At 39.6% G+C, this 12464-nt stretch overlaps 1 protein-coding gene across 1 annotated transcript in view; it reads left to right on the plus strand.

The window, feature by feature from the left end:
- POLE2 (DNA polymerase epsilon 2, accessory subunit) overlaps positions 1–12219 on the plus strand; it is a 28759-nt gene extending 16540 nt beyond the window's left edge. The window contains exons 14-20 of the mRNA XM_073350231.1: positions 938–997; positions 1095–1172; positions 1714–1822; positions 4645–4821; positions 5062–5129; positions 6724–9264; positions 10193–12219. Of these exons, the coding sequence (XP_073206332.1) occupies positions 938–997; positions 1095–1172; positions 1714–1822; positions 4645–4821; positions 5062–5129; positions 6724–6742 (511 nt within the window). The 3' untranslated portion in view covers positions 6743–9264; positions 10193–12219. The remainder of the gene's footprint in view (positions 1–937; positions 998–1094; positions 1173–1713; positions 1823–4644; positions 4822–5061; positions 5130–6723; positions 9265–10192) is intronic.
- The last annotated feature ends 245 nt before the right edge of the window (positions 12220–12464 follow it).

A 12464-nucleotide genomic window follows, 5' to 3' on the forward strand; every position in this document is an offset into this window, starting at 1 on the left:
GAGCAACTGTTTGTTGAACAAAGGTTAGACCAATTCTCCAGCTCTGGAACTGTTTTCATGTATACTAGTTATAGTCCCTGATCTTGCCAGAGTGCTATTCGGGTGAACTTCTGTGCCTGCCTGGTGCCCAGTGCAAGATCAGGGCCTAAGTTGGATTTTATAAATTCAAATGTAAGATTTTACACTGCTGGAAGCAACAGCAGGCCTTCAAGCTGTGCAAGCCCCAGAAAGCTTCATCTGAAATATTGGCTTGATACAGATGCACTTCCTTTCCACCTCTCTCCCAGACAGCTTTCCACAGCCATTATTTTAGGAGCGAACTAATAGAAGGGGAGCTCCTGTAAATGATCTCTCTGCACTATGTTGTTCCTGTTTCTGTGGATCTTTCAAAGCCTCCTTCCATGGCTGTGGGGCTGATACTCCCTACAAAACCCTGTTTAAAACTCTCCTTTGCTGTGATGCCTGCAAAAGTGACAATGGTTAGGCCACTGCTTTGCTGATACCATTGCCAATCATGCTGACCCATATTCTTATTGTTCCCTTGTGCTCACTTGTCTGTTTGTTCATTTGTTGTCTCATCTTATACTTTGATGTAAGCTCTTTGAGCACAGGTTCGTTTTGTGTTTGTACAGCACCTACCACAATGGGGCCCTAGTCTGTGAAGGCTCCTGTGGTCATACAAATAAATACTACTACTACATGGATTTGAGGGTATGGAGGGAAAGGCAGGGGTAGCCAGGCTCATCCTCTCCATCTTCTGATGCTCTGAATTTGTAATAACAGTTCTCAAATTACTGGCGCTGGTCAGCTGAATGGGTACCCATAGAGTAACATTACTTAAGCATCTTTGTAGTTTGATTCATAATATGTAACTTAAATTTAGATAATTGGAATTATGATTATATTAAACATAAGTTATGCATTAAATTGTTTATAGCAGTCGATTTGTGTTTGTTCCTGGCCCTGAAGATCCTGGTCCTGGTTCAATTTTGCCAAGGCAAGTTTGCTACAGAGTTTTTCTAATTTTAAGAACTTTCTAGTACAATATTGCTAAAGAGCATACAAATCTTCTGCAATGTTACTCTTTGTTGTAGGCCACCACTAGCCGACAACATCACTAGTGAATTCAGACAGCAGGTGCCATTTTCAGTTTTCACTACAAATCCTTGCAGGTAAATGTGTGACTTTTATAGTAACCAGAGAATGCAAAACACTTATTGCTATTTTTCATATTGTTTTAGTGAGTGACCAGTTTGTGTGTAGAAGTAACATTCTTAAAATGTGTGATAGCTACAGTAAATATATTAGAGGGAAATTAGTTTTAAACATTAGCAGTAAAAGGTACATTTTACCTTGTAACCTCTTCTACTTGTTATTTATTGAGGAATAAATAAGTTTATGTGTCCTTTAAAATTAGTATCTGTACATAGTGTGCAATTATCTTATATTCTTCCCTCACCTAAAAGTTCAGTAGCAGAAATATAAACAAAGACAGCTCGGATCCAATATGTTTACTTTTCTATTTGAGAGGAAGGGAGGCGTGATGTCAGGATTTGGAGAGAGTGGTTTTAATTGCAATTTATCTTCAATTTTTGTAGATATAAACAATAGGGAAGAGATTGACATTGAAATATTTTTCCAGGCTTTCATAACATTTATTACTTCATTCCAATGCCAGGAAAATTAAAATTTCATTCGGTATTTTCTATTCAGGGTTCAGTACTGCACACAAGAAATAATCATCTTTCGTGAAGATTTAGTAAATAAAATGTGCAGAAACTGCGTCCGCTTTCCTAGTACCAACTTGGATATTCCTAACCACGTAAGTTAAGAGTACGATGTAGCCTTTTATTCTATTTAATGTTAATCATACCTCAGTGGGTTTGGCTCTGTGGCTACAGTTTCCAGTTCAATAGAGTCACCTCTGTTAGCTCTAGATTTAGAGTTCGTAGGAACACATGAAACCATAGGCAAATAACACGTACAATTACAAGAGCATCTATCTTTTAGTAGTTTTATTAAAGTTACCAACAAAGCTGTAAATGTCACCACATATACAATTTCTATGGACGCGTATAGTGAACTAGTTATACCTACAGACATACTCACATCCTCCTAGATGGCGATACCATCTGATGGCCCTCTCATGGATTGACTATCAATATAAGAGTGATTCCTGCTGGAGTTTCCCGTAGGAAGCCCAATTTCCCTGCTCTGGACAACCCTTTTATACTCTGAATCCATTTATACCTACATTCTGTGCATGTCCATAAGTGTCAACCCTCTTTCTTATTGATTTGTGTCTCCTGGAAACACAAGGCACCCCAAATTTTAAAGGCTGGGTAGGTTCTCGTCAATATTGACATACTACCTTTGTCTGTGGTTAGGGCACATGTTAAGAGACTATTTGTTGTTTCAGAATTTTATGATTTAATTTTAATCTTCCTAGCTGTACTTTTTGCAATGTTACCAATTAATGCCTCTTTTTCCCATCATCTCTTGGGTTATTTCTCAGTCATTGTCTTGCACAATAATTTCTTGTCTCCAAGGCCTAAAATAGTTAAGCTAAAATCTTGCAGGCTTCGGCCTACAGGTCTTGCATTTCAGCTTGTCTTAATCATTAAACTAATACTTGGTTCCTCTAAATACTGATTAATCATCCTACAGATCAACTCTAATTAACATACAATGAACATATAGTATAACATATTATCATATTGCATGATATATGAATACTAAAAATAATAATTGGCTACAGTGCTCAAAATTTCTTGTTAGGATCTCCTTGATTTACAGTGTTTTATAGTTCTGTATCACTTACCTCACTATAACAAAACCTCATAATAGAATGTTTGATGATGACTGAGGACAGTATTGTAAAAAGAGTTCAGTGCATATGTTACTACTTCAGAAGTAAGTTCTATAGTAAAATAACTGAAGATCTAACACAAACTGGCAGCATTCAGAGTTCTTTGAGTCCTCGTCTCTCTGGATTCCATGGCTGAGGCCCATGCATCTATATCGGGGGTTGGCAACCTTTCAGAAGTGGTGTGCCGAGTATTCATTTATTGACTCTAATTTAAAGTTTTGCGTGCCAATAATAAGAATCCATGTGAGCCATGCTGAGCTGCGCCCCTTCTTGACCCTGTCTGTACCCCTTACTGCCCCAGGCTGGGGCCAGAGAGCCACAGCTGGGGGCAGCAGCAGAGCCCCGGGCCAGCAGCCAGGACCGCAGGCCAGCAGCAGAGACCCCCGGACCGGTGGCCGTGGCTGGCAGCAGGCTGAGCGGGGCCGGTGGCCGGAACCTTGGCTGGCAGGGGGCCGGTACCCCAAACCAGGGGCTGGGACCTGGGGCTGGCAGCGGGCTGAGCGGGGCTGGCGGATGGAACCCCAGGCCGGCAGCGGAGCCCCCCGGACTGGTGGCTGGGGCCTGGGCTGAGCAGCGGGATGAGGGGGCCGGTAGATGGAACCCCGGCTGGCAGTGGGCTGGCGGCCGGTACCCCAGGCCAGCAGCGTGGGACCGGTGGCCAGGTGACCCAGGGCCAGCAGCAGGCTGAGTGAGGTCAGCGGACAGAACCCCGGCTGGCAGCGGAGCCCCCGGGACCGGTGGCCAGGACCCAGGCATTGTGACTGCCACTGAAAATCAGCACGCGTGCCATAGGTTGCCTACCCCGATCTAAATGCACAAGTTTGGAACTTTCTAGCAATCAGTGTTCTGGGTGTGTATGTTGCCAGTAATAGCCATTGTGCCAAGTAATTTTGACTTCTTAATAAAAGGTTTAGAATAATATATCCTGTTGTGCCTTGATATTCCAGGGGTCAGAATGGTGGCTGAGTTTATATTGCTCTTTTGTTTGTTTGTGGTACCCAAGGCTTGTACAGCTTGGCACCTATTTGTCTCTGAGGTTTCCTTCCCTTACTGCGTCACACAACAGTGGAGCCTTTTAGTGTCAAGAGCTACCCAGTCAAGAACAGAAATTTACAAATCTTCATTTTGTGCATGCATGCATGCCACAAATCTTTACTTCCTATATTAATGACAAAAACACCTTTCTCCCTCCTATTGTATGTGTCCGCAAGGATGCTTTCTGCATGACTCCACAGCATTTTCCCTCTGAGAGCTGTGTTGCATTGTACCCATAGTGCCCTCCTCCTTTTCAGTCTGCCTCATTAAAGCAATTTAATGGGAGGGGAAAACCTTGCCCTCATGTTGACTTTATGGTATCTTCAGGTCTTCATTAATATCAGTGGAACCATAGAGTCATATGCATGTAATGCTTCCATTAACAGCGGTTGGTGGTCCTTCAAACTCAGTATGATCCGTGGAATAATTCTGATTTGACTATATATATGTGTTCATTAATCTTACTGTTCTTGAGATTGTAACTGAGACCTCACAATTAGTTGTTGTGGTGCAGACAGGATTAGGACTTCTAGTGAGACATAAGCAGAAATAGATACTCTTTTCACAAACACGTGCTTTTCTGCAAGTGTCACTGATTAAAAAACAAGAGAGGAGAAATACATGAAAACTATAAGCATCTCTGAGTTGCTTTTAAGATGGAGAATTGGTAAATAATTATGGCAAACATGAATTTCGGTTGATTGAACATTTCATTATTTTCTTTTATTTTTGTCTTGCAGTTTGTAAAGACTATCTTATCACAAGGACATCTGACTCCACTTCCACTTTATGTCAGCCCTGTATTTTGGGCATATGATTACTCCTTGAGAGTGTACCCCGTGCCAGATCTGATCGTCACTGCAGATAAATATGATCCTTTCACTGTTACTAATACTGACTGCGTTTGCATAAATCCTGTAAGATTTTCTTTATGCTTTACCAAAATAAGGACACTACATCACCAATAAGCAGAGAATTGTATAATATCTTTAAAATTGAATTTATTCAATTAAATTATTCTAAGTATTCGTAGTAGGCCAAATATAGAAGGGAAACTACTGTATGGTTAACAGACAAAAAGAAAGCAGTTACAATTTGTTCTTCGCATAATAACACTACAAGCTGCTGACACAAGTTTGGTATATTTTTCATTATAGGGTTCTTTTCCAAGAAGTGGATTTTCTTTCAAGGTGTTCTATCCCTCCAACAAAACAGTAGAAGACAGGTAAATAGCTTCAGGACCTGATGTTATTAACAAATGATTAACATAACCACTTTCTGCTGGCTTTCTTCTCAGAATGAACAGGAATATTTAATGATATAGACAAAAGATCATCATCTCTCGTTACCCCAAACATAGCATACTTGTACCCATACATAGCGTACTTAAGGACAATGAAGCAAAGTTCAGATTTTGCCTTCAGAAACAAACATGCAGCTCCCATTGAAGCTAATGGGAGTGAAGTACACAAACCTCAGGGCAGGAACTGGCCATTTTCCACTACCATGAATTTGTATTTGCTTATTTATTTATTAAATGCAACAATATCTTAACAGTATCTGGATGCAAATGTTCCAATAACTAACACGTAATTTTTGACATATACTTTATTACTTTATACATAAATGTGTGTAGTCAGGGTCCTGAATCCCTACAATAAAAATAATAAATTTACAAATTATAGTAAAAATGTAGGTGATAAAATAATAAAATCAGTAAGTAGAGGGGAAAAAAAAAGAGAGAGTACCGTATGCTTTTCAGTACCTCAAGCCCAACTGCAATGCTGAAAGAAAGTAATTAACTTATGGAGGTTAGGGTTGCCAACTTTTCTAATTTCTGAAAACCGGACACTACAGCAGGAGTGCTGGAACCTTCCCCAGTCCTGCCTCTTCCCCCATGCCCTGCCCCCCCAGCTGGGCTCCCTCTGCTCCTGCACTGGGAAGAGAACTGCAGCCCCTGACGGGGAGGCTGCCTGCCCAGGAGATGCAAGTAGGAGTTGGCCCCAGTTGAGCAGTGGCTGGCACAGGTTGATGACCTGGTGCTCCTTCCCACCAACACCCCTCCCCAGTAATTGGACTTTTGGTGTCCAGTCAGTACATCTGACAAGACACTGTACATGTCTCCTTTCAACTGGACTTTCTGGTCAAAAAACGGATATCTGGCACCCTCAGTGGAGGTGGTGCTATATTGTGCCTAGATCTTGGAAAACATTTGCTTCTTCCTCCATGCAGTGTCCTGTTTTGCTGTAACAATGTGTTTCCAATATAGTTTTGTTGTTGTTGTAACTGGAGCTAATTAAATCCCAGTGCAATTTTTCTGACATGCTTGGGATCATGATCTAGTCAACAAGTGATTGTGGGTTAGTTTTAGATTTTCAGTATTTTACACCTGTAAACTTCATGTGGTCTGGACAGCGATTGGAAAAAAGGCCAGTCAAAATGTACTGGCAATAGAAAGCTTCGTATAGTAGGTTTACTGTTGTGATGAGATCTGCTTCAGTTTGAATCCATTACAATAGAAGCTTATGAGAAATGTGAAAAGTATTTCTTATTAAATAGAACTCTGTGATTCAGTTAATAAGTCTGTCTAGATTTTTTTTTTAAATGGCTGATATAAGATAAGGGAGTCTATAATAGAATTGTTCACACAACTTTGACCAGAAGATAGAAAATACCCCACTAAAAGGCAGTAAATCTGTTCAAATATTTGAGACTTTATTAAACCTTTCAGGTATGAAAGAGCATAATGGTAAGTGAATTGGTTTCAGGAAACAATGATGTATGTTATACAAATTAAATACTGTTTTTAATATTTTCAGCAAACTTCAAGATCTCTGAATTTCTGAAAGACTGCATGAAGAAGTCAAACATTCTGTTCCAACATATTGCAGAACTAATTTGAGATTGTTTCATATGCTTATGGATTTATTTTATTGTGTGTTAGATTATTCATATTTAAATGTCAATGCAAAAGACTGGTAAATTTTGTAAATAAATTTTACAGGAAAAAATGTCAGTGTTAGTTTCTTAGAATAATTAAGGATTCATAATAATGTGTGTTTGAGTTAACCTGCAAGATCGAAAACTAGAAGTGGAGATGCAATTAAAAGATATTCAAAGTGGATATATTTTATATTTAAACTTTAAGTACATATTCAAAATTATGTGCTTCTTCTGAGAATTTTGTTTTTTTACCTTGTGCTGGTCTTTTTTTTTTTTTTTTAAAAGTCAGGATCTACTTCTGAGACACAGATATAGAAGACCTCTTTCTTGAGCAGTTTTTTTCCCCTTTACGGTAAAAATATGTATGTTTTATTCTACACTTGCTTTGACAGTTTAAAAATAAGTAGGCAAATATTTAAGGTACATAGTCTCCTTTGAAACCAGCATAGAGTAGCCTGCACCTTGTCTGAGTCTAAAACTTGGTTTTGCTCAGGCTATATTACAGTGTTTGATGAAATCAAGTGAAATACCAGTGAGGGAAAATCAAAGGCTTCCTTTGGCATACACAAAAAGATTTGAGCTTCGTTGCTAAAGAGTATGACATAAAATGAGTGTGACATAGCTCACTGAAGTATTTTATGCCATAGAGTCTGTACAGAATTAAAAATATTTTTGAAATGTAAGTGTTAGAGGCATTTGGATAGACACTGAATCACATGATAGACAAAATTATTTGTGTGAGGCAGAATATTCTTTGAAGAGCAGCTGCAAAAATATTTTAAAAACTAGTAATTTTGACAGTTCTGCACTAATACCATTTTTGTACCTGATTCAGTAAAGCCACCTTGAAAACAAGCAGGAATATTAAAGTATCTAACTGCTTGATCTTGTTTGGGTAGGTACCAAGGACATAGGGAAAGGTAGGAGACAGGTTCCGGAGGCCAAATTTAGGCTTAGAAATAAGAGATTGAAGTCTAGGACCTCCATAGTAGCATTCTCTGAAATGCTTCCAGTTCCACACATGCAGGGCCAGTTATACAGGCAGAAAGGCAGAGGCTTAATGCATGGATGAGATGATGGTGTGGGGAAGAGGGATTTTGGTTTATTAGAAACTGGGAAACCTTTTGGGAAGGGTGGAGCCTGTACAGGGAGGACCTAAACCAAAATGGAACCACATTGCTGGCATGCAGAATTTAAAAGGTCATAGAGGACTTTTTAAACTAAGGACTAGGGGAAAGCCAACAATTGTGGAGGAGCACACGGTTTGGACAGAGACATCCCTTAGAGCAGTGGTTCTCAACATTTCTAGATTACTGTATCCCTTTCAAGAGTATGATTTGTCTTGTGTACCCCGAGTTTCACCTCACTTAAAAACTACTTGCTTACAAAATCAGACATAAAAATACAAAAGTGTCACAGCACACTATTACTGAAAAATGGCTGACTTTCATTTTTACCATATACTTATAAAATAAATGGATTGGAATATAAATATTGTACTTGCATTTCAGAATGCTACTTGAGCCTGTTTTTCCACTTATGAGTCTTGTACGAAGCCAAAGCTCCGCTGCCTGTGGCTGAAGCATGTAACTTAGCTTTGTGATGCCCCCTGTGGTGTGGCAGGTAACTGCCCTGCTTGCCATTTCCTAACGCCAGCCTTGCAACTCCCCCAAACCCATCCTGTGACCCCCTGGGGGCTGCAACCCTCATGTTGAGAAACACTTCTCTAGATGAGTTGAGTACCCCTAGAGGTACACATATCCCTGGTTGAGAACCACTGCCTTAGAGCATCCCCTTTAATAAATCCTCCCTATATCCTAGTAAAGAGGAGAGGCAGAAACAGTCAAACAAAAGAGGCCCACTCAATTACATCACATGAATGCAGACAACTAAATATTGACACATTTTATATGTGCTTGTATACAAATGCTAGAAGTCTAAATGCTGAGATGGGTGAACTTAAGTGTCTGGTATTAAATGAGGATAGTCATACAACAGGCATCACAGAAACTCAGTGGAACACGCTTAGGGTACAAAATACAAAGGAATAACAGAGTAGGTTGCGTTGGTGGGTAAGTGGCACTGTATATGAAAGAAGGCATAGTCACATATAATAAAAATCTTAGGTGAATCAAACAGTACCATAGAATCTCTATGGACGGAAGTTCCCTGCTTGAATAATAAGAGTATAGCAGTAGGAATACATTACCGACCACGTGACCAGGATGGCAACAGTGACTGTGAAATGCTGTGGAAGAGTAGAGAGGCCACAAAAACGTACCTCAGGATGGGAGGCAGAGATAAAATGTCTGGACACCATTAATGACTTTTTCTTGGAGCAGCTAATCCTGGAACCCACAAGAGGAGAGGCAATTCTTGATTTAGTCCGAAGTGGAGCACAGGATCTGGCCCAAGAGGTGAATATAGCTGAATCACTCAGTAATAGCAACTATAATGTAATTAAATTTAACATCCTTGTAGGGGGCAAAATACCAAAGAAACCCACCACAGTAGCATTTAGCTTCAACAAGGAGAATTACACAAAAATGAGAGCTAGTTAAATGGAAATTAAAAGGGAATAGTCACAAAAGTGACATGTTAGATAGTTTCCAAGAAACTTGCAGACAACACCAAAACAGAGGCTTGGGGCAGGTCTACGCTACTGCTTAAGTTGATCTAACTAACATTGCCTAGGGGTGTGAAAAAGATGTCCCCCCCCCCCCGAGCAATGCAAGTTACAGCAACCCACGCGCTGTCCACACTGGTACTATGTCGGTGGAAGATGCTCTGCCGCCAACACAGCTTCCACCTCTCATGGAGATTAAGTAATTATGCTGACGGGAGAGTGCTCTCCTGTTGGCATAGACCATCTTCACCAGACCTGGTGCAGCTGCAACAATGTAGCACTTCTAGTCTATACTTGCCTCAGACTGAATGTGTACCTCAAATTAAAAAAACAAAACAAATCAGTAAGAGGGCCAAAAAAATGCCTCCATGGCTATACTGCATAATTAAACAGACAAAAAAGCATCTTTTAAAAAGTGGAAGTCAAATCCTGCTAGAGGAGAATAGAAAGGAAAACAAACTCTGGCAAGTCAAGTGTAAAGGTATAATGATGCAGGCCAAAAAAGAATTTGAAGCTAGCAAAAAACTAACAGCAAAAAATTAAGTACATGAGAAGCAGGAAGCCTGCCAATCAGTGGGGCACCTGGATGATAAAGGTGCCAAAGAAGCACTCGACCAAGACAAGGCTGTTGCCGAGAAGCTAAATGAATTATTTGCACTACTCTTCGCTGCAGAGGATGTGTGGGAGATTCCCACATGTGAACCTTTTTTTTTTTTTAGGTTACAAATCTGAGGACCTGTCCAAGATTGAGGTGGCTGTAGAGGAGATTTTGGAACAAATGGATTATTTAAACAGTAATAAGTAACCAGGACCAGATGGTATTCACCTGAGTTTTGAAGGAACTACTAACTGTATGTAACCATTTGTTTAAATCATCCTCAGTACCAGAAAACTGGAGGATAGCTAACGCCACGTAACACAGTTTTTAAGAAAAAGCTCCAGAGGCGATCTTGGCAATTACAGGCTGTTAAGCCTAACTGCTATACCAGACAAAGTGGTGCACACAATAGTAAAGAACAGAAGGATCAGACCCAAAGATGGATACGATATGCTGGGGAAAGATCAACATGGCTTTTGTAAAGGGAACTCATGCCTCACCAATCTATTAGAATTCTTTGAGGGTGTCAGTAACCACATGGACAAGAGTGAAGCAGTTGATATATGGTGACAGGACCTTCAGAAGGCCTTTGACAAAGTTCCACACCAAAGGCTCGTAAGCAAAGTAAGCAGTGATGGGATAAGAGGGAAGCTTCTCTCTTGGATCAATAACTGGTTAAAAGATAGGAAGCAAAGGATAAGAATGGTCAGTTTTCATAATGGAATGTGGTAAACACTGGGTCCCTCAAATCTGTACTGGGACCTGTGCCGTTAAACATATTCATAAATTATCTGGACAAAGAGGTAAACAGTAAGGTGGCAAGTCTGCAGATAATAAAAAATTACTCAAGATACTTAAGTCTAAAGCTAACTGAAGAGTTACAAAGGGATCTCATACAACTGGGTGGTTGGGCAGCAAAAAGACATGGAATTCAATGTTGATACATGGAAAATAATACACATTGAAAAACATCCTAACTATACATATAAAATGATAGGTTCTTATTATCTGTTACCACTCAAGAAAGGGATCTTGGAGTCATTGTGGCTAGTTCTCTGAAAACATCCACTCAATTTGCAGCGGCTGTCAAAAAAGCTAGCATAATTTTAGGAACCATTAGGAAAGAGATAGACAGACAGAAAATATAACTGCACTATATAAATCCAAGATACACCCACACCTTGAATACTACGTACAGCCCTGGTCTACGTCCCCCAAAAAGATACATCAGAATTAGAAAAGATACAGAGAAAGGCAACAAAAATGATTTAGGGGTATGGAACAGCTTCCACAGGAGGAAAGATTAAAAAGCATGGGACTGTTCAGTTTAGAAAAGATGATAAGGGGGATATAACAGAAGTCTATAAAATCAGAAGAAAGTGAATAGGGAAGTATTATATCTCTTTACAGAACACAAGAACTAGGGTCCAATGAAATTAATAGGCTGCAGGTTTAAAACAAACGTAAGGAATACATGCAATGCATAATCAACCTGTAGAACTTGTTGCCATGGAATGTTGTGAAAGCCAGAAGTATAACGGGGTTCAACAAAACTTAGATTAAGGATAGGTCCATCAATGGCTATTACCCAAGATGGTCAAAGGTAGCAATCCTATACTCTGGGTGTCCTTAAATGTGTGACAGCTGTAAACTGGGACGGGACAACTGAGGGTTGATCACTCGATAAATTGCCCTATTCTGTTCTTTCCCTCTGAATCATTTGGCACTGGCCACTGACAGAAGACAGGATACTGGGTTAGATGGATCATTGATCTGTCCCAGTATAGCCCTTCTTATGTTGCACAACATATAAAAAAGAAATTAACCCTATTATTATTACAGCTAGACCCACATTTAAAGTTGGAGGCTAGAAATAAAAAAATGTTATAAATATGTAGTAACAAGGTTGTTTCCAGTAGAAAGCTGGGCAGTAATCAATGTGCTTAATGTGCTGTAGATACCTGAAGTTTGAGCATCATGAGAAAAACCTTCCATGTCTGAGAGGTGCTTCCGTCTAAGTCTCAATCACTTTAACAAGCTATTTCACTCAAAATTAACAAAGGGGAAACAACTTTTAAAAAAATTATTTGAAGAAATAAGTTTCTTAAAGTACTTTTCAAAAAAAGGCTAGACTTTTCTCCTCCTCTGTGTAAACTTGAATAGCTCTTACCCACAGTGGCTTTTAACCTTGTTACTTAACCATATTATTTTAAAGCGCCTCAGTGGAAGACCTCACACCTTAACTGAAAGCTTTGACCTTTTTTTTTTAAAAAAAAAATAAAATAGAAGTTTAAAGGGACTCTGAAGCTTAACATGACACAGGGTCTTTAAGCTAGATGCCTCTGCAGGAGGTGGGAGAGAATGTGTTGCTACCTTCAAAAATTCTTTGCTAT

This window comes from Lepidochelys kempii, chromosome 6 (assembly GCF_965140265.1).
Source record: "Lepidochelys kempii isolate rLepKem1 chromosome 6, rLepKem1.hap2, whole genome shotgun sequence".
Classification (NCBI taxonomy): Eukaryota; Metazoa; Chordata; order Testudines; family Cheloniidae; genus Lepidochelys; species Lepidochelys kempii.